Source organism: Lepisosteus oculatus, chromosome 7, assembly GCF_040954835.1.
Source record: "Lepisosteus oculatus isolate fLepOcu1 chromosome 7, fLepOcu1.hap2, whole genome shotgun sequence".
NCBI lineage: Eukaryota > Metazoa > Chordata > Actinopteri > Semionotiformes > Lepisosteidae > Lepisosteus > Lepisosteus oculatus.
The window spans coordinates 53517692-53539934 of NC_090702.1; the positions used below are offsets into that span (position 1 = coordinate 53517692).

Consider the following 22243-nt stretch of genomic DNA (forward strand, 5'->3'; position numbering starts at 1 on the left):
ATAAAATAGTTTGGGTCTTAAAACTGGGGAAAAAAGTTACATTTTACTACACTTGAATGTTTTCTTCTCCTTGGATAGGTCACCATTCCTTGAGGAATTGGGGGGGGGGGTAATTCCCATCGGTGAAGTCTGCTCAGATGTGGACTCACAAGAATGGCATCTAAAGAGCTCTTTAGGGGGCGCTGGTGAGCACCCCTGTGAGACACATGAAAAACGGGACACCCAGCCCTCACAGACCCTGGGGGGAACACCCAAGAGAAGGCCACAAGACCACAAGAGTGGACAACTGGGACACGGCCAGTCATGTATAGCTGTGTTCCAAAATGGGAGACAGGTTTTCAGATCAGTTAATAGAACATAAGAAGACCAATCACATTGGCATGTTGACATCTGGCTGTCAGTGTGTGTGTGTTGAATCAGGAAGAGGAGGTAATGCAAACAGTTCTTTAGTATAATTTCTTTAGTAAAATTGGTGCCCTCACACAATTGCTGTGTTCCAAAAGTTATACAGAGCCCTAGGCCCTTCCTCCAGGACTATTGTGGGAGGCCGATACTTTGGATTTTTTTTCAACGGAATGCAAAGTTATCAGTAAGTCTCAATTTATTCTCTAGAGTACACAGACACAGGTAATTGTTTTTTCATTTGAAATTGGCAATTTAGCGTTTAAATCTGCAAACAGATGAAGGAGGGCACTGGCTTTTGGGTTTGTAAAGACTTTGAACATATGGGTTTGGATCGATCCATCTCACACTTGTACCAGCTTCAAAACTGTAGTACAATATTATTGTCTTCATTGCATCAACAGAAGCTATGGGTTTTATTTCAGTCTTAGTGCAAGTATCCTACCATTTTGTTAATCATGGCAATAGCAGAGCAGCCTTGTTTTGAATTCTCCTCTAAAATGAGGAGTTTTTAAATTTGCTTTTCAAATCAGCCACGTCAAGTTTTTAACTCTTTCTTAGTGTGTTGCTATTGGTGTTGCTTCCAACAGCAGGCTTGTAATTTCTGTGAAATCCACTCACTGCTCTGTTTTTGTTTAGAAGCAAAGATGTACAACAGCCCCTGGCAAAGTATTTGTAAATTCCCATACAGAATGAGAGTTAATTTTAGGATTAATTTCTAAACTCCTTCAAAACCTCAGAGATGGTTAAGGTATCTTCAGCCTGAAGTAAGAGTTAAAACGAGTGCTTAGCACAAGTGATTCTTGGGACTACATCAGGCATGACCATACATCATTATTAGAAATAGGTTGGTCAAGGTAATGTGCTGCACCAAATGTACAGAAACGTTTCTGTATAAGTTTGGTTACCAAAGTGTCGGTTTGCTTATGGTCGGCCGATGACACAAGTCCTGTCCTCCAGAGACAACTGGATACCCGAACCGTTGCAAGGGCAGTGAAGAGATCGGTATGAAGAGTCCCTGAGTGTGCAAAGCTGAGGGTTACCATATCACAGTAGTGTTTGTCCCAGACGGTCCCCGCAGGCAAAGCGTGTCCTGCAAAGTAAGCAGCAGCTTCCCGACTTTTCTTATCCTCAGTATTAAGGGTAAGGAGTGTGCTGCTCCAGTGTCCCCCCCCTCCAGCTTCTTAGGGGTCTGATGATAATGGGGTGTTCTAACTGTTCCGTGAACCACTGGTGTCCTGTGAATGGGGGTACCATCCCCATTATCATCAGATTCCAAGGAAGATTCCCCTCCCATTAGGATAGAAGTGCTTCACCATCGGATGAACATGATCTCTCAGAATGGCTTTGCATTTATTGCCATTTACCTGCCCCTTTAAGAGGTTGAGTGGACCTAAACTATGCCAGGAAAATGCACTGCACACCATAAACAGAGCCACGAGAACCCTTCACCAGGGGAAACGAGCACTCTTTCTGTGTGCGCCACACTTGTCTGCTTGCTGAGAACAGGGTGAAGGATGACTCGTATAACAATTTGACGTTTTTCCCCCACAGCCCTTTAATTGCAAAAGTGCATTTGTTTAGGAGTAATAAGGGGTTTATGCACTGCAATCTGACCGTAGCATCCCTCTGTGAAGTTTTCAACAGGCTGAGCTTGATGAAACTGCCTGTTCATGCTTAAGCTTGACATTTGCAATCAGCTGATTCAAAGCTGGTTGTCTGTTTTGCCTTGCGTCTTGATCCAACATGCAGACATCATAGCTGAGAAGTATGTTCTCTCTTCCAGGGCGGCCCTTAGCTGATGATGTCTTTCTGTCAGACTGTCATGCCGACATCACCTCAGCCACTGTTCCTTGTGAAACATTAGCAGGTTGAGTAGTCGTCATCACTAAAATCAAATCTAATTGATTAACTTATCTATTCAAATTACAAACATGCACAAAGTAATTTATCCCTCCGTGTTCAGTGTACTGTTTAATCCAGCAGATCAGTCCAGTTTTTATTTGCACAACAATTTACCACTACAATTTATAAGCATTATAAAGGCACACATATTTAATACTTGCTTTTTGATTAATTCAAGACAAGCGCCTTGATTTTATGACAAAATATCTTTATAGGAAGAGAACTGACTGTATATGGAAGTGCAGCAGAATAGTCGAAAAGAAAAAAAAACAATTTAAGAGAAAAAGGTTGAATTTGAATTGTACAGACTTACGGTATATATTAATTGCAGCATATTCAATTTCTGTACAATATTTTTTTGTAAAAAACATCTTTTGAAGCAACAGGCAAACATTTTTATACAGAGAAGTACAAAATTTTAAAAAGGAAAAAGAGAAACATTTATGGATCATCTCATGCAACAAGAAAAACCCCTGGCAACAACAGAGAAAACCTGTGATCCTTATGTATTAATTGAAAATATGTATTCAAGCAGTACATGGTACCAGATCTTAGCAGAGCAGCAAGGGTGTAACTAAAACATGAAATAAAGCACCCTGGAGCACATATAAGATCAGAAAATACAATAATATGAAAGGTGGACAATCCTATTGGCCCTGACACTGTACAAATCTTAAAAGTACTGGTCATTAGAGGTGGATTTAAGAACAGCATCATACTTGGTCACTTGATGAATATAACCGTGATATAATATTAATTGTATAAAATGAATTATATTAATCATTCCTAAATGATTTAATTTCCTTTGGGAACATGGAGTTTAAATGTTGTTTTTCCATTTAATATTTGCTCTTATACTGATGGGAGGGTCAGCTAAATTTCTTGCTGTACCTATAGTATATGTCAACAAAGAAAATGTTACCAGCAAAATAACTTAAACAAAGGTAGCAATTAATCCCAGCAAAGCTTTCTCTTCCAAAGACCCCGATGTTTTATTTCAAAATCTGTACTGCTTCTTCAGAGCAATTTTAACACCTGTGTGTCCTCCTGCCGAGTATCGGTCCACCATCAGAGAGAAGTAAAGATATCTGACCTGGATTCCCCTCTAGGATTTTTTTCAATCTCCGTTTTTAACACTTCACCACGGGCAGCAGACCTGTCAGAAGAAAAGCTGCTGGCAGGTTCGCAGCCTGAAAGCTGCTGCAGGCTCTTGCTGTCGTGCTGAAGATACCTGGTGCTAAGCCAGGCTTGGCAGTGGAGCAGGGGGCGTGCTAGTCTGAATCCGAGCTGCAGCTGTCCGCACTGCACTGCTGTACAGCTTCCGCCAGCGGCGCCAACGTGCCATCCCGTCTCACTCCCATTGGCCTAATGATCTGCTGTCTGCAGGTGAAAGGGGAGAATGAAGAGAGAGAGAGAGAAACATGAAAGCAATGCACTGCATTATCAAATGCAAGCGAAATCGCCCTGTCAGGTCTCTTTGTTATCTTTTTCCGAACCAAATCACTGAACGAACTACAAGAAAACAACTAAACAGAAACGCAAATGGACAGGTCACAATAAAAATGAAAGCGAAAGCTCAGACCAACAAAGGCTGAAGATGTTCAAAGCCAATTAATACAGCCTGTGAAAGAAAGTCAAACCCCTTTTGAATCCTGGAAAGGGTGCAGACCTCTTGTTTTTCATAATGGTGTTTTTATTTGTTTTTCCACTCTGTGCTCAATCAATTCACTGTTGTGTTTTCACCTGCCCTTGTGCTCCACTCCACACTGGGTAATGTATTCTGATTTTTCATCTAAAGAAACCAATTATTCTGTGAAAGACACCTTTTCTACATCCGCTTTAGCAGTGCTTCTGGACTGGCAGATTCACTTCAAGCCTGCTGTCCTTACCCCTACCGTTACTATTGTTCACAGCAGTTTAATTACAGGATCATTGGTCATTTTAATCTCTTCAAAGCTCTCGCTGCCCCTCAAAGGATAATCCAATTATATCTGCTCTGCCAGCCAGTGGCTCATCTAAAGGTGATTAATCAGTGAATTATCCAATCAAAGGTTTTAAACCACATGGGCATTCATTATCTGACAGCTTAAAATCATAATTACGCACAATTCACTTTCTTTAAAATCAGAACATTTTAAAGGGAAATTAAGCTCGTCCCGAACACATTAAAATTAACAGACCAAAGACATATGGAAAAATCTCAGTGTTGTCGACAAGTGCCTTGGCAAACATACCCATATCCTACCAATGATATCACATCTTCATGAATTACATGCAAGGTATTTTTTTCAAATTAAATGTTTCTATTCAAAACTGTGATGTTCAAACTGGACATTGTTATATAGTATATGAAGGCAGCTGAATGTGAGCAAAACCTGCTAAGAAGATAAAGCTACATAAATATTCCAAGTTAGTACTTGGTGGAAGACCTTGGTCAGGAGTTACCGCTACGAATCATTTTGTACAGGTCTCGACCAGCTTTGCACAGTGGGATGGTGTAATTTTGTTCATTCTTCCCAACAAAATGGCTCCAATTCTAACAAGAATCCTGGGTATCGTTGATGGACTACAATCTTAAAGTCTCACCATAAATGCTCAATTGAATTTGGGCCAGAACCTTGACTGGATCACTGAAGAACTCTGAGTCTTTTGTCCGACCATTTCAGTGTGGCTCTGGTCTCGCATCGTTGTTCTTCAAAAACTGAGATTTCTGACTCACTTTTGGGTTTTTGGCTGATTTAAGCATGTCATGTTGAATCTACACGATCTGCCTGTATTTAATACCATCCATTTTCATCTCTGTCTTTGGGATCTTCCCTGTGCCTGCTGATGAGAAGAATCCCCATAGCATGATCCTATCACCACCAATCATGACTTTATGGATGGTGTTGACTGGGTAATGTGTTCTGTTCGACTTAAAACGTGCTTTCAAAAATTACTTTTTGTCTCTTCCTACCACAAAAGAACCTCTGCCAAATTATATCTCAAACAGGATTTAAGTTGAGTCTTTTTCAGCAAGGGCTCTTTTCTTTCCCATATAGGCCAGCTTTTCTATTGGGATAAGGTTACTGAGAAGAGAGATTCTGAATATAGAGGTCCTGTTTTGAAGTGTGAGTGCAGGTTCAGACCACAACTAAATGTAGAAACTTTCCTGGGGCACGAATACTAATTCAAGGAAAAAAATCTTGGCAGGTAATTTTTTTCATAAAACCTATTTAAGCGACACCTTGGATAGAATTTTTTTATACGAGTTATCTGTCACGCGCACAGCTTGCTGTAATTACTATAAGCAATAAACTCATGGGCCTGTTAAGGTGGCTGAGCATAACCAATTAGTAAAACTCCCATGATTTAGGCAACCAGCTGTATATATTTGTATTTGTTTTGCACACTGACATCAAACACAACACCCCTTACCAATTTGTATTAGAAATTATCCCATTACAAACAAGGCATTCTGCTGAAGGGCCCTCAGCAGGGAAGGAGTCACAATTAAGCAGTTGGTAAAGTGCATTCCTGTCTGTACTTGCAGGTCTCCCAAGAGTTTCTAGAGAACACACTACGCACGATTCATCTGCAGACTGTCATTTAGCTTGATGACTACTCCAAATAAAAGAAAAAAACCCTTCTCTTATTATCAAGGAATCTGGTTCTGTCCCGCGCTGCTGACGGCGGGCCCTACACCGACACGTGCTGTTCATTACGGCAGCCGGACCGAATAATGGTCAGAGGAAGAGATTCTCCAATCGTTGGCCGCTTGTTCTGCTCAAGATCCATTCACCTCACTCTAATTGAGTAGCGGTAATAAATTCTTGTCCTTTCATGCACCATTGTTTTGTTTCACACTTCAATAAAAGAAAAAAGGGATGTGTGTGGGGGGAGGTAAAGATATAGGAAAAAAAAGAAAAGAAATGCACCCACTGTGTGTACCAATTACCCGATAATTAATGCTGTATTTTTAATGAGAGCAGCCGGTGTGCTGGTGGGTTCTTTTGCTTACTCGTTTCATTGACTTTTGTTCAATGCGTTATAATACTCTGGCTGCAATAATTGGAGCAGGCTGACAGAGACGTGGATTCCTGGTTTAATGAACAGGTTGGCAAGGAACACACTCATCTCACCCTCAATTAAACCTTACCTAATCAGCTGTACACGCATTCACAATGATTTTGCTTGGTTTCTTCCATAAGGTTAGCAAAGACAAGTATGTGTTTGCTTTTAAAAAAGGGACTAATAGCAAAGGGAAAGCATTATATAATGCTGGAAGTTGGGGGGGGTCAAGAAAATCCTTTATATTTGGTTTATACTGTTTCCGTAAATTACTTAGTTTGTGTTTGTGGTGTTTTACAACACATACAGTACTGGGCAACAAAGTAAGCTGATTACATTATACTGTTTAATATAAACATCTTGAAAACAATATTAGGTAACGTAAATCTGAAGAGCTTTTTTTAAAAAAATGATAATTCGGCAGTGAGGTTCTGTAAATAACGACAACATGGAATACACACTGCTTTTACATTCCTGTTGGCAGACACAACCAGCTGTGTGTTGGAAGGTATGTCCACTTTGAACAGGATGAAAAATATAAAAAAATATCAAGTACACTTGTATAACATAAGCTATAGTCCAAAGTTTCCCAATCCTGGGCCTTAAGAGCCCTTAATCGGCCCAGCGAAATTAATAGGCCACCCCTCAAAAAACAGTTATTAACAATTTTGTACTCGCCACAAAAGCCATTTGATTTGCCCAATTAACAAGTAAAAAGATCACTGGATATAAAAATCACAAGGGTCACACCTGACCATTCTTAACTTAAGGACTTAAAACACACGTGAGCTTTATCATTTTGGTAAGCTAATCGGTTTAATAATGAATGATTTAAGAGTGACCCATAATATCTACCAGTTGCTGGCCATCACTGCTCCAGATGTTACAATATAAATGTTGTGCCCATATCAAAACCCAGTAGACCAGATTCTCTTAATCTGTAATCTTCCTTATGTTCTTAATAAAGCATCAAACTATACCTGGAGAGCTTGTCAAACATGTTAACCAGTTTTTGGGCTTCATATTCTTTCTGTTCTTCAGTCATTTCTTCAATCGGATTTGGCATTGGCTCTTCAACATGTCCAGTGATAGGATTGATGCTGTAAGAGATTGTAATGAAAAAAGAAAAACAAGTTTTTTTTAAATACACAATTATGTAAAAAAATAAACAGAATATTAATGCTAGTGTTACCTTTGTAACTATATGTTACATTTTCTTTTAATCACTAATCAGGAGGGATTAGGAAAAGGGAGTTTGGCCATTTCTATTTTTGTAGCACGCAAAATGCTGTACTAGACATCCTTCCATCTGTATAACATTTTCCATGTAGCAGGTTCAAAATGGTACTGGAAAAACCTCTGCCTTTTAATCTAAAGGTTTAATTTGCTTAGTTGAATCTCGTTATCCATCAGAAACATCAGAGCTGCTATTGCAACACTGCTGCAAAGCAACGTGCAAATTAAAACACGAAACGCAAGCCCTTCGTTCGCCACATCCTCCTCTTCCTCGTTTTCCAAAGACCCTCAGCCACAACTTAAAAGTTGATCAGGGATTGTTAGGGATGGAAAATGTTATAAAAATGAAAGGAAATGATTATGTAAGCAACTTGAAGAATCCCCTGCAGTAACGAGTCTAATGCACATGGTGTATGTTAAAGCACGTTCTTACAAAGGCTTGGCGGATTTATACTCCTCGGTATCGGAGTCTTCCTCGTCAGAGTACTGGCCCTCCCCTCTGCCTCCAGCCAGCAGCCCCCTGGCAGCTAGCAGCCCTGCCGCGTTGCCGTATCCAGTGTACTTCAGCAGGTTGTCAACTGAAACAACACAAAACCCCTGAGAACATCCCGCCGGCTCGGCAACGATCAGTGCTGCTCGCATCTGAGGCACGTCTGGGCGACTTTCATGACGTCACCTCAGCGTTCTTCTTCATGACAAACATTTAATTAGTCCTTCTAATTATCAAACACTTCTACAGGGTGAATTTCTGTTTTGCTCCACGGCTGTATTGTCATCTCCTCATTACTGTTCTTGAGTATGCGAAAGCCGTGATGCAGATGAACTGTCTTGTACCAACGTGTCATTTTAAGGCAACAAACAAGAGAAGGAATTCTGGCCCACCTACAGGTTGTTTTGTGAAAGAAACCAGGGTATTGGCTTCAACAAGATGGCTGGAAAGTTTTTTTTTAATCAAAATCTCACAATCCTTCGGGTAAATCAGTTCAAAAGCACTTCCACATTGTGTCCTCTGGTGTATGTTTCCCTCTCCATTCTAAAGAGATCCACTGGGTTGACTGCCTATGCATTTGTGGATTTTGAATACTGGGATCAAATTTCCTGGTAGTCTTCTGTTCAACAGAGAAGGGTGCTGTTTTCTTATGAATGTTTTCAACAATATACTACAAAATAACAATATATAATATACAAACATTTTGTTGGCCTTCCCCACATTGACTAAAAGATTAAATTGGTTTGTCAGCATGAACACCTAGCTCTCTCATTTTGATTGATTTTTTATTTCTTCCATCCTCACTGCAAAAGGAAAAGCTTTGTTGCTTTCATTTTGAGTAGAACAAAATCAAATATGAAAAATGAGTGCACAATACAGACTGCTCCAGTTATCTCACAAGACACACATGCACAAGGACCCACCACTTTCTTTGCAGAGTACAAACAGGAATTCTGCGGCGCTCTGCTTCACTCCAGTATCAACATGCGTCATAAGTCGCACTAATTTGTTCCGCACAGTAGTTCCTACTTCGGGACGGTTCTTAACATCTTTCAGAGGAGGTAGAACCTGAGGATTTGTGGCAAGGAGGAGAAAACAAGAAAAAATATCTGCACAAATATTTCAGGTGTTGTGCATGTGTGTACATTACACAAAAATGCCTCTTGTACTGTATAATTAAAATGTCTATTAACACTTCTAGACAGCACACTAGAGGATAATATAATTAAAATAGACAAACATTTCTCTCTATTCTATTCATTCTTAGATTATAACATATGACAGTAAATACCATCTTTTTGTATCGGAAGTTGCTTGTTCTTGGTCAAGCCTGTGGACTGGAATCTACAGGGCTGTCTTACACCCTGTGTGGAACACGAGGACACGACAGGGTGCTTGCATACACACAATACTTAGAGACACCAGTCTGGCCCAAGTGCTACCTGTCATATCGGTGACAGTTAAAATACTGACTGATTTCAGAAATAAACACAAATTAAAACACAAATCTCAGGCACAGAAAATAATGTGTCTTTTATCTATACAAGTAATAATCAAAAGTCATCTATCACGTTTCAAGTGATGTCAGCGAATGGGCTTGCCAAGAAAATAAGGGTAGATTCAGGCAGAAAAAACCTTACCTGGGATTTAATATATTTCCTAATCTCTCTGTGGTGCCTGGAGCTCTCTGTCAAAAGACTCAGAACTGGAGTTAGTCCTTCTTTGTAGTTTGAGCCCTAATTGGAGAAAGCAACACGTATTAACATACTTAAATATAAATGATAAATTGATTAATTAACCTTTATTGCCCGTAAGGGAATTTGTCTCACACATCAAGAGCTCATAACGTATAACATATGACACTTGTGCAATATAGCATCACGATGATACAATACCAAACATACTATACAATCTACATTAAACAACATTGCTCAGTCATCTCAATCCAATATAAATATACAAGTACAAGTAACAGCTGAGTTTTATAAAGCTGCCCCTGAATATCAAAAAATCTGTTTTTAAAGTCTGATCAACATGCACTTTTAATTATATCAATTGCTACGTATTGAGCATCACCTGTGAGCTAAAAATGAAGGCGCAGTGAATAATAAAACAAAAATCCTAAAATAGGATTTCTAGGATGTGTTTTCATAAACTCTTAACGATGCTGTTTAGTGTCAACAGTCTAAGCATTGCTGTGTAAAGGTTATGTTTACTAATCAATGAATTATTGAGGGACAACCTATAAAGCCTAAAAAGGCATCAGCCACTATGTTTTCTAGTTTACTCAGAAACAGGATGAGAAAAGGAATGTTGGCAGTGATATTCTAAACCTATATTCCACGTTATTGTACAACAAAGATGGATGAAGTTACAAAATATGAAAAAACAGTTCAACTACATAAAAGCACTTTAGATGTAGTGATCATTAGATCCAGTTGTAAGAAAAGTATGGAATTGTTTTTAGTGACTTACTGTACCTTGTCTATCCGCTTTTCCATAAAGTCTAATAAAACCTGGATCACATCCATGTTCTTTCCATTGTACTCTTCCAGTCCTCCCTGGCTTTGCACATTGATCAGCACATCCAAGCAGGAGACAGGAATGTTGCTCAGCAGATTAATGGCATGACTAAAAAAAAAGACAGAAATGCAAAGTATCAAGACTCAACTATTAAACTAAAGACATACTACATTCAGACCTGCTCTAGAGGTTAATATGTGGGCCTATTAGGTACCTTTATAACACAGAGCTCCGTTGGCAATAAAGGATAATAAAGTTATACTCATCCAGCACCACAAAACTGTTTACTCCTGGGAAATGTCATGACAAAGTAGGGCATATGATGGAAACAAAGGTCACATGGTTGAACTGCAGCCACAGATGTGATCTCAAGGCACACACCAACAAGCACACGGGGGAAAAAACAGACTTGGACAATTAATCTAGCTGGCCTGTCTTTCCTATGTGAGAGAAACCGGGAGCATGGGAGAACATGTAAACCCCAACTGAACCCGGAACTAAAAAGTAATACTACGGACCTCATGCCACCCCTATAAAAGTTTCAACCCAATTCAGACTATAGGTCAACTAGATGCACTGCTCTTCAGTAAAAAAATCGTCCTTTTAAAGTTTTATAGAATGGCCCAAATAGTTCAAATCAAACCAGACACCACATGACTTGAATCACAACGTGACGCATCAAGGACAGATTCTTGTTTTCTATCACTGCTTTGATGTCACTGTCTAATCCACCTTTCACCGATGACAGTTCACTATTTGAGACAATATTTACTATTACTTGCTTACATATTACTTTTTCTTACAGATGTCTAGTGTGCTTGTATCATTTTGTGTGCCATTACTTCTTAATGAATTCAATTGTAATGTAAGAAAATGTATTCTTTATGATACTTGAGATTTTATAGGTTCTTTCTCTAAACAACATAATACAGCCTCAGGCATGCTCCACATGTGGGGTGGAGTTTTATTGGTGTATTTGGTTGTTGTTTCATCTGTGAGGCTCAGTCATATAATTAGCCGGCTGTTACTAGGTTTCCCTTGGCTTGCAGCGTGACGGCATCTCTTGGGACCCACATAGGCAACCAACAAGTTTGCAATGCCTCTGGAACAGGGGAACGATGTCCACACACATCCACTGACTATGGTACTAGGGTCCACAGCTGCAGAGCCAGGTCACTAAATACCAGGCGACTTCAGATGAGATGGGTGGACAACAGATTTCAAGATTTTAAAAAGAAAAGCATTAAAAAAAGAACTGAATTAAACCAACACCTTGTACCCAAAATAGATCCAAACACTCTTAACAGGCAGTTTCTTTTTTCAGACCACAAAAAATAGGGTTTAAACATTATAGCTCTGTCAATCTCATGATTCATCAATTCCATCAGAAATTTGTAACAGAAATTAAAAGGGCATGTGGATTGGAATAAAAAAAAAACGCTATTTTGACATCTGACCTTTGCAATTTAAAGGCTTTTTATAAATATGGAAACCAAAGTCTCAAATTAAAAGAAAAACTCCAAGATGAATTTTCTGGATCACTGTGTTTGAGTTATGTCTTTCAGTAGAGGGGGTTTAGCCTACTGATCTGTGTCTCCCCTTTGACAGTTCTATTTGTGCCAGAAGAGAGTAGGAAATTCTTCAGCTACCAAAGAGACCGAGACTATAGCCAGGTTTACACAATGGAATTAGCCTGCATTCCACAGGGGGTGAGGATACAGAATACATCAGGGCCCATTTATCCTTGCTGAAGATATCATTAATCATCTGCAGATGACACCCTTCCTCTTAGCTCTCAGACTCCAACCCATATGCTGAATCAGGAAAATGCAAAGCCTTTTAGGCACACACTAGCAGATCAAACTAAGACAACCTTTGATTTGTTCAAAATTACATTTGCTGAATTTCATAAAATAGTTAATCAGTTCATTTGCCCATTAGTGCAAAATATAATGGGAGCAGCAGACACACGTGTGTAATATTGTTTTTTTATTATGTCATAATCTGACTAAAATTCTGGCATGCCAATTAGGTGGATTCCAAAACATTTAAATGTATGCTAAATGCAATCTGTGTAATGCAATAATAGGACAAAACTTTCTTTTAAATTTGAGAAATACATCATTTGCTATGAACAGTTTTTTGGTTACACTGATTTCCTCACAGATTGAAAGGGCTTTGATGGACTATCAATAAAGCTCTTGCACAGACTTTTTTAAACAGCAATGTTAATTTTTGCAGTTTAACGTTTTTTCCAATTAGTGGATGTTAAATCTTAGGCACCGTTACATAATGCACAAATTTACATAAAGTGCGCCAACCTACTGGCTACTGTAGTAAGACTCATGGTGTAAGATTTCCTTATGTTTTCTTGATTTCCTTGTGCAAGACAACAGCACGCTTGTGTGCTGAACAGATAAACAGGAATTCCTGTCAGTGGAGCTGCAGCCCATTCTTGGCACAGAAACCCTTTGCGATGCAGAGGCAGTGGATACAGGACCTTTGGCACAGCGAGGCAAAGTCACTCCTGGAAAATCTTGGCGAACAAACTCATTTGCTTACTCAAAACAGGGCCATGGTCCAATTCAAAGCCACATCAAAGCACAATTGGTATCAAAAGCCAGTGACAGGATCCTCATAACCGACTTACAAGGTATCTCTTGTATAAATCCTGTGCCAGGTATATGGTAGGTGATGGACATTGTTACAGCTCAAAGGTAGTTTTGAATTCTCCACATGAATTATATTTATCTTTGGTAGAAACTTTTACTTGCCAAAATTAATTTAGAAACAGTGGAATGCTCTACAATGTGTAACTACAAAATACTGCGGACAAGCACTAAAGTGATATAGTTTAATCTAAGACACATACAAAGGATTTGTGCTTCAAAATGAATATCACCCATAAACTCAACAAATTCATACACCGTATTATTGCAATTTCTTCCTATAGATCTTGGGCTGGCAAGTGCCTGTTCACTTGTCTCCAGCCCTAGATGCTTCACGAATCTCATATATGTTCAACAGGGCTCACATCTGGCAACTGGGGCATCCACAGCATAACCGTCATATGCCCATCTTGCATAAAAGCCACTGCGACACAAACAACATGAGGATGGGTGTTGTCCTCCTGGAACAACGTCACGTTGGGATCAGTCTGCAGGACCGTCCAGCTGCCATCACTCATCTCACTTGGACTCCCCATTGATCCTGGCGAGGTGACCCATGCTACCCCAGATTGTGGCTTATCACTGGCATTAGTTCAGATGTCTAGCCTCCAATATACCACTGTCATGGAAGCACTGGACTCATAACAAGGGCATATTGGCTCTCATTTTCATCAGGCTTGTCACTGAGTAAGTTCAATCGCCTCACCACTGGTGCCGAATCTAATCCTTTGCTAAGGAGCGACTTAGTGGTTATGGAACAGTGAGAGTCACTTATATGTATTCCAGCCATGAAGAGCAAATTAATCCAAAATGCTGCCATAAACATTTATGTAAATCAATACTTAAAATCCATAAACGTTTTCTGAAGATAAACAAACACAAAGTGAAAAGTTACTTTTGTTGTTCAGTATGTATTTAAAGTGCTAAATTCTATTAAAATTTGAACAATGAGAACATGGGAGGCATTAAAGAAAAAGAGAGAGGCTACACTGGCCAAAACCCATAGTTATCTTTCTTTTTCTAAGTACCAGTCATGTAGATGAGCCAAATAGCATTCTCTTGTGTGCAGCATTTCTTATGTTCCTTTAGAGCAGGCTCCCTTTCACCTCTACATTAATAACTTACCATTCATTCAACAACACAACGGTTAAAGGTCATATTTACTGTAACATTAAAGCTACCTGACTATAACATGACAAGGACAGAAATAAGATTACTTTACTATGAAGGTTATGAAATTATGAAACACACATCTTTACTATTAACTGATGTCACTTACCCACACTTTCTAGCAAACCTGAAATTGATTCTGTAATGCAATTTAAGAAGTCATGACAACCTGCAGTAAATCATACTGTATAGCTTGCTGCATTCATTCTGATTAGATTGCTCCTTAAACTATTCAGGCCCGATAGTTTAGACCTTCAAGCCCTAGACATGTACTTCACATACTAGTAGATACCCCATCATGCTGGAGCCGCATGCACAGTGAAGGCCATATTCTGAAACTGTATGTCACGGAAAAGTATGCCAACCTGTGTGCTTCCTCTGTTTTGTCCTCTGTCTGAGTCTTAATCATCAAAAGATGGCGCATGATGGCAGTGATGAGGCGAAGCTGGTGGGCACCGTCCTATCAAATGAAGGATGTACAACAATGTGATCCGGGCGTCACGCAAAAAAGTGGGGTAATGCTGGGCAGCACAGCTGGGATGTCAGAGTGGTGACTGTGTGGAAAGCTGTCTGTTTCACCGTCATACAATCCTTTATCACCTACTACTGCAATTACAATGAACAACTACATTAGTATTCTGAGAAGAACTACCTCATTACGACACACACATTGTGGACGAAACACCTTCACATGAGAAGAAAAAGACAAACTGAGACATACATTATCTTGTGTAAGTCAGTAATATCAAGATGATAAGCTTTACGGAGTATTATATCCATAAAATTATCCCAGGATAATCACTTTTTAGTGAAGATTATTAATTAACACTAACATTTTACACCTAATTATTATGTATGCATTAGTTAACACATTGTACCTAACCCTAGGAGGAACATTGGCTCTTCTGGTATTTGCTCAGAGTTCTTAATCACAAGCACGGCTTCACAGATTTATGACACATTTTTAGCAGGTGAATGGGATTTGTTATTGGTATCAACCCTGTCCTGATGCCCACATTCAGGTGTGATACTGGAACTGTAACCAACCACAGTTTGGAGAAGGGAAAAAAACGTATTTTTGGAATGTCTGATACACTGTCATTCCCGGCTGTGTTCATCATTAGTTGATCACCTATTAAAGAGTTTAATCTGAACGGACAGTGCAAACTCTTAAAAGCAAGTTAGGGAGAGACTGAGTAAAGTTCTGTACGCTGAAAGAACATCTTATGTCAGGTATTTCTGAAAGCAATGCCAAGTGCAGAAACAAACAAGCAAACAGATCAATAAAAGGCATCAATTAGCACAGGTGGTTTGAAGCTCAGCTGGAATGAAAACCAGCAAACACAGTGGGTCTCCAGGAACAGAGCTGGAAAACACTTCCATAGTGAGATCAGCAAATATACACTGACCTCTGTAAATAAGTGTTTCTGCTTCAATTACCCCACGTAACCTCCCAGGTTCCCATGGTTCACACAGGCCCTTACTTTATTCAATCAATAACATCTTCAAACCTCTCGTTCAGCCCCTGTCAGTGTCATCAAGGTGCTAAAAAGATGAGGATCAATATTCCAGATTCCAGTCCAGAGCCAATGATCCTGTGGCCAAGATACTGTGCTCTCAAGCAAAGATGCAGAAAGAAGCAAATTCACCTGATGAGCTGATGTGAGCATTTCAATTAATCATCCTAATTAATATTTTCTGATCTGCTCTAATCCTCACACCATGGAATGCTGAAATTATTTTTTCTTTTTCTCAGTAGCAGATATTATGGTCCCTTTCACTTAATCGTTTCACACAAGATAAAATATGAAAACTGAACACATCTGTGTAGTCGGGAACGAACTTGGCCCTTGCCGGAAATCAAAGAATGGGAGCACTGGTCCATATACTCAATGACCTATAGTATCAAAACTATATTAAAATATTCACATTAAAAAGCCTCTGATTGGTTTTAGGGCTTAAGCCCTTTCATAATGTGGATCTGGAATATCATTAATGTTGGTGTATGTTGTTTGTGTGAGAAAGATGAGAAGGAGCCTCTGTAGACCAGAACATCCAAGGAGGGGCTAAGAGTCATGCCATGCCACATAAAAACACAGCGGCTTTTCACCTGTAGAAGCCCTCGTACAAGCCACACTTAACAATAATGAGTCTGTCAGCCGGGAGGACGAACAAACGAAAATGATGAGAAAAACAGTGAAAGAGGACACACAGCACAACCTTGGTTTAACGGACCGAAAGGGGGGCTGTCCGTCATTGCCATATATACATTAAATCATGAATGACGCTTTATTTCAGCCTGAAAACACACTATTAAACAAAAAAATTCTATATATATATATGCTTTCTAGATTTACTTACATTTTTTTATGAACTGCAATTAACATAGTCAATGCCAATTGTTTCTGTGTTTATCATAAATAAATATCATATAATGCATCAGAAATACTGTATATTATATAAAATTTGCTAAACCATACAAAAGGAAATAGCACCCACCATATGCCATTCACCTACCCCCATGTTTCAACCAAAGTCGCTTCCTCCTCACAGTGTCTATAGTACAACTAATGGACAATCAATGGAACCGGTTATTCCCTCTCAACCCTGAAAAGTCCCATGAGGAAACTGTCAACATACGTTCTGCCTTTATTGATACAACCAATTGCCCTTATACCGTACCACTGACATCCACGCCTTTAAGCATTTCACTGTGCCGGTTACTCCAGGGGAAGTCATGTTTGTCATAGTTCCCCTATAGCAGACTGCGTCCTTTCAATCCCAAGTCCGTTAAAGCGAGGGTTTACTGTACACACTCTGCAAACAACGTTAAGCACCAGCAATCTTTCGCCATAGACCTGCACTCCCCCTGCTGGGATGAACTGTTCTGCCCATAAGCTGGTGCTTCAGACGTTACCCAGAATGTGGCCTCTGAGATTGCTGGGCATTGCAAAGAGCACAAGCGGCGTCTGGAGCGCAGGTCTGACGTTTCTGAGACGAAGTGAATGAAGGCTTCACCCCTGTGGCAAAAGCTTACCTCTTCCCTGGTGTCACACAAGGTGAGGTTGAAGAGGGCTTTCAGAGCCTCCATGGCCCGTTCGTTCTCCTCCAACGGTAAAGGCTTGGGGTCTGGATCCATGGCGGCTTCGTATTTTCCCGCCCACTTGATGCTGAGAGTGTGCTCCAAGATCTCCACGAGCAAGTCCACCGCCTTCAGCTCGTGCTGCAGGAGGGCTCGCACGTCCGTCCTCAGGGCGGAGAGCAGGAAGAGCAAGCGCAGGGAGAACAGGGACACCTCGTGGCTCAGCCCGCAGGCGGCGGACGTCCTCAGCTGGGCGCACAGCCCCGCCGCCAGCCGGATGTCCGCGCTTACCTGCTGAGCCTCCTGGCTGTTGAAGACCACGTTGCAGAGGCACTTCAGGGCCTCCACCGCCACCCGCTCATGCGGGGTGTCGGGCGCCTCCCGGAGGCAGCCGCGCCGGGCGAGGACCAGCATGCCTTCCTGGGTCGCCACCGGCCCCAAGACCCTCTTGTCCCGCGACAGGATGCGCAGCGCCTCCAGGCAGGCGGTCTGGCAGCAGGGCGACCCATCCCTCTCCAGCACTCGCACCAGTCCCGCGCACAGTTTCTGGAAGAAGCAGGCTTATGCGGCTCATTGTGAGGAAAACACGCTGAAGCTATTCTGAGCTAAAACATCAACTAGAGCACACCGTTCAAGTTGTTGGACAGCATTCTCCCGCAGATTTCTCAGTCGACAACAAAGAATTATCCAAACAAATAAAAAATGTTGTCACTGAACAGTGATATTAAATCTAGTGCAACATTATCATGAATACAACGTTTTACATTGCTATACTGTCGTCCTCTGGATGGACTGAAGTATCTACAGTATCGAAATGTTAATTTTATCAAATAAAAACTCTTGCCTTTCTCTTGTCCTCCTCTTTTTGATCAAAGGTGAAGGTGCGACAGTTCTGCGACAAAAAATAAACAGTCAATCAAAACTAACACAAAATTATCATCTACTATTGGTAGGTTTTCCTTTAATAAAAAACATACCCTATTCAAGAAGAAATCACATTTACAACTGTGTGACAAACAGCACTCATCTGTTGTGTCAAATGTACCACCTATTTTCTTAACACAAGTTTTCTTGTTTAAGAGTAAAAGTTTATCTGGGAAGCTGTTCAGTTTTGAATTAAATTTACTTACCTACCTTTCACATTCCACGTATCTCACACTATCTCAACAAAGGACTTCTCAACTTTCAGACTACAAACTAAACTCCTGGGCAGTGACATTAGAGTGCTCACAAGGGGCAGACAGGAGTACAGAATGAAAGCCCTGTATCGTCACCAAAACCTTCCAGCATGCAGCAGGCTTGTGCCTCACAAGGGGTAGCACACTTTTGCAGAAGTCAATCTGAACTTTGCCAGAGGTGGAAACACATTTGGTTAAAGGAACCTCGTAATAGACAAACCAGAAAAGGTCATACAACTTATCTGGTAGTTAGTATCTAGTCAATCTGAGAATGACACCCAGCCATTTCTTAAAAGAAGCCAAGGTATCAGCTTCATCAACAGCAATGGGTAGCTTGTTCCAGACTACCACAGCCTCTTCCTGAAAGATGTCCTTACTGTCCTATGGGTGACTGTCCAATGCTTTTAAAGCTAGATTCCAAATACACAAATCAAAGTCCCTTTATAGTCTGGATAACAATAAAGAGATTTAGTTATTTCAGCCTGTCAGTTTCAGAAATACATTTAAAATGTATTTAGTTAATTCCTTCAGACAATAATACACATGGCTACTCTTTTTTGGAATGCTTCAAAATACACCATAAGGTGTATTTTTTCTAAACCAAAAGTTTAGGATTAGTATAATAAAAGTTCTTATTATACTAATAAAGTACATATCAGACATTTAGACAGAGCAGTGGCTCTGCGGCTCAGGATCTGTGCCTGTGGCTGGAAGGTTGCAGGTTCAAATCCTGCGGCCGGCAGAGGAATCCTACTGCGTTGGGCCCCGGAGTAAGGCCCTGAACCCTAACTGCTCCAGAGGTGCCGTATAAATGGCTGCCCCTGTGCTCTGACCCCAAGCTTCTCTCCCTGTCTGTGTGTCTCATGGAGAGCAAGCTTGGGTATGCAAAAAAGATGAATTCCTAATGCAAAAAATTGTATATGGCCAATAAAGTGATCTTATCTGTGAAAACTGGCGACTGGGATAACTGGAATAATTCAATTGCAAACAAAACTCAGATACAAAATTCTCCAGGTCAGACAGAACGGAAAACAACTTGTTCAGGTCTTTGTTTTAGGTCAACACAGTGGTTCCAATTTCAAGATCAAATAAAAAAAAGATTACACGTAAATCAGCAACTTAACACAAAAGCCCATGCATCGTGAAACCTCGATGAAAGTGAGAGATATACTGCGGGTATAGTGCACCTTAAAACACTATTGGTATTAAAGAATAAATTACCGTCATTTTAGCAACAGTCCTCTTTGAACATCGATACCTCACACAAACTGCATTCTGCTGCTAATCTTCATACTGACCATGCCCTTTCTCAAAGACTGCAGCCGCTTCTCGGATTCTTGTCTGTCCAATGCACAGACAATAATTAATATCCCTTTATCATATGAGCCTGTGCATTTAAGGAAACTTTATAATTTAACGCCAGCGGATGGGAATCGCTTCCTGAAACTGCTTTGAATGGTGACAGGGCTCTTCTGAGCTCACATCTGGGTACGCGAGCATCTGCTAACAGCGCTCATAATGCTCTTTTCAGCGATTTCCCCATGTTAAACAGGGTCAAATGACTCGTAATTGTTTGACGTTGATGTAGGAGATTAAAACTCCTGCTTTTTCGCCGCGTTACAGAATGGGTGTTGTGTGCACATCGTTACATCAATTGTCCTTTAACTGACGTCAGGAACTGTAAACCAGGAGCTGAATTTCCTACCTCTCGGTTAAATTCTCGCAAAAGCGTTTCAATTTCTTCTTCATTGCCGGTCTCGAGATTTGACAAGATGATGTTCAGGTCCATTCCTCACAAAACACAGGGTTTCAAACTCTAAAACGCTACAAATGTGACACAAAATAACCCTTCCCCGTCCCAACACCCAACCACAACACAACACACGCCCTCATCGGCCTTTCAACCTTGAACTTTCAACCGGTGACGTACGTCGGTTCCCTTGACAACAAAATCACGGGCTGTACTCGTATGGCGTAAATTGCTGTGACCTTTATGTGTTTTAGTCTATTACTTAGTAAAGCCTTTTCTGTGGTGCCAATAATTGTGAGTGAATATGACTTCCACTCATTTAATGTGAACAGTTTGTATTAACATTAACAGGGTATAATCTCTGTTATTTAATGTTCATCTTTTACAATATTACACAATAATATCTTGTCTCTAGGGTATACAGTTGTTTTTATGCAACAGAAACAGATGATGGCCAATATTTTATAAAGAGCACATTGTGGCTTCAACCCATTTTGTGCATTTACAACTCGAGATCTATTTATGGTTCACCAAAGTCAACCCAGTCTATCTGTGAGCAAGGGGTCAAGTAAATAACAGACTAACCATGAAGGTGGAGTCAATCAAAACTGAAATGTATGCACTGAGAGAAAGTTTTAAATACCAGTAGCTTTCAGCTGTGTAAATGTAAGAGCTCTGTGTAGAACAAAACACTGCCATTGATCCATATTTTGGAAATTTATTTTTCGTGCCATCCACTGGGTTGATGTTTTGATTTTAAAGGCTGGGTGTACAATTACATAAGAATAATACCTCACATTTATATAGTCCTTTTGATCCCAAAGTACTTACACATAATTGGGGACCTACTTTCATAAACGTCTGAGGTACAGAGGCATTCTGCAACCGAGGTCCCACTGCACAGCAGATCAGATGTAGTATTAAGTGGGAACTTCACAAGCCAAGAGCAGAATGTAGCCAGTACATCAAGTTTGACACGCCTACTCATTTGAAAAAGCACCCTGGGATCTCAGTCTCACATCTTGTCCAAAGGATAGTACCTGCAACAGCACAGTGTCAATGAGCTTATGAAAACTCCACAGAGGAGTCCTTGTTTTGGGATGTGTATGGCAGGTGTTTTGAGGAAATTCATAAAGACCCATGTCTCCTGCAGCCTTCAAAAGTCTTTCTACACTTTTAATGAACCATCAGGAAAGAACACTTCAAATTGGATTAATAGGTAGCTGATTAAGTTCCATTGACCAGATTCTTAAGAATGGGGCAGTATCAATAATTTTGCACTTCATCCTTTGTTTAGGCACTGTAAATATACAGTACAGGTTTTACTTCTCAAACAGTAAACAGATGTGATTTTCCTTCTTCATGACCAGATCTTATAGTTTTTTTACCTTTCGTTGAAAAATAATTATATCTTTTAACTGCTTCTTTCTAATGGAATACCTCACTCAAAACCCACAACTACCTGCAATGTTTAGTTTTTTTCAACAAACAATAATAAAAAAGCTATTAATTATTTTCGTCCTTTTATAGTGGTCCCTATATATTGGTTTGCTAACTATATACATTTTATTTGATAAAAAAATAAAAAAGAATTGAATTATATCTCTTCCCATTCTCATGGCTTAAAAAAAACAGCAGAAAAATACTAAAATCTACAAACATTCAAGTTTATTTTCTTAAAATATTTTTTATTTTAGTAAATGCTTCCAAAAGTAAACTTTGAAAAACTAGATAGGGTATCCCGAAAGTAGAAAAAACATTCAAAATTATTTTCTGTAACTTTGTAAC

The 22243-nt window shown here is 40.0% G+C and overlaps 1 protein-coding gene across 4 annotated transcripts; it reads right to left on the reverse strand.

Annotated features, from left to right (window-relative positions):
• Positions 1-1935: 1935 nt before the first annotated feature.
• On the reverse strand, positions 1936-20602 carry ric8b (RIC8 guanine nucleotide exchange factor B). Of its 4 annotated transcripts, none has more exons than XR_001478928.2 (11): positions 20411-20602; positions 18372-18419; positions 17483-18073; positions 14811-14905; positions 10564-10714; positions 9724-9819; positions 9007-9151; positions 8027-8171; positions 7338-7457; positions 3401-3687; positions 1936-2248 (listed from the first exon to the last, which is right to left on the reverse strand). XR_001478928.2 is itself a non-coding variant. In XM_006633069.3 (10 exons), the coding sequence occupies exons 1-10, from the start codon at positions 20492-20494 to the stop codon at positions 3579-3581; spliced, it is 1584 nt and encodes a 527-aa protein (XP_006633132.2). In that variant the 5' UTR covers positions 20495-20602; the 3' UTR covers positions 2358-3578. The 4 variants fall into 4 exon arrangements, 2 of the variants coding, with proteins under 2 accessions (XP_006633132.2, XP_069048857.1); XR_001478927.2 differs by having other exon boundaries at positions 1936-2254; XM_006633069.3 differs by lacking the exon at positions 1936-2248 and having other exon boundaries at positions 2358-3687.
• Positions 20603-22243: the final 1641 nt, after the last annotated feature.

What these genes read in the sequence shown, in the direction of transcription:
- ric8b (XM_006633069.3), bottom strand. Translation starts at nt 20,494, where the DNA reads ATGGACCTGAACATCATCTTGTCAAATCTCGAGACCGGCAATGAAGAA. An exon ending in TGGAAAAGCGGATAGACAAG is followed by an intron (nt 9,820 to 10,563) that starts GTACAGTAAGTC and finishes TTCTCCAATTAG; the next exon opens with GGCTCAAACTACAAAGAAGG. An exon ending in TATAAATCCGCCAAGCCTTT is followed by an intron (nt 7,458 to 8,026) that starts GTAAGAACGTGC and finishes AATCTCTTACAG; the next exon opens with CATCAATCCTATCACTGGAC.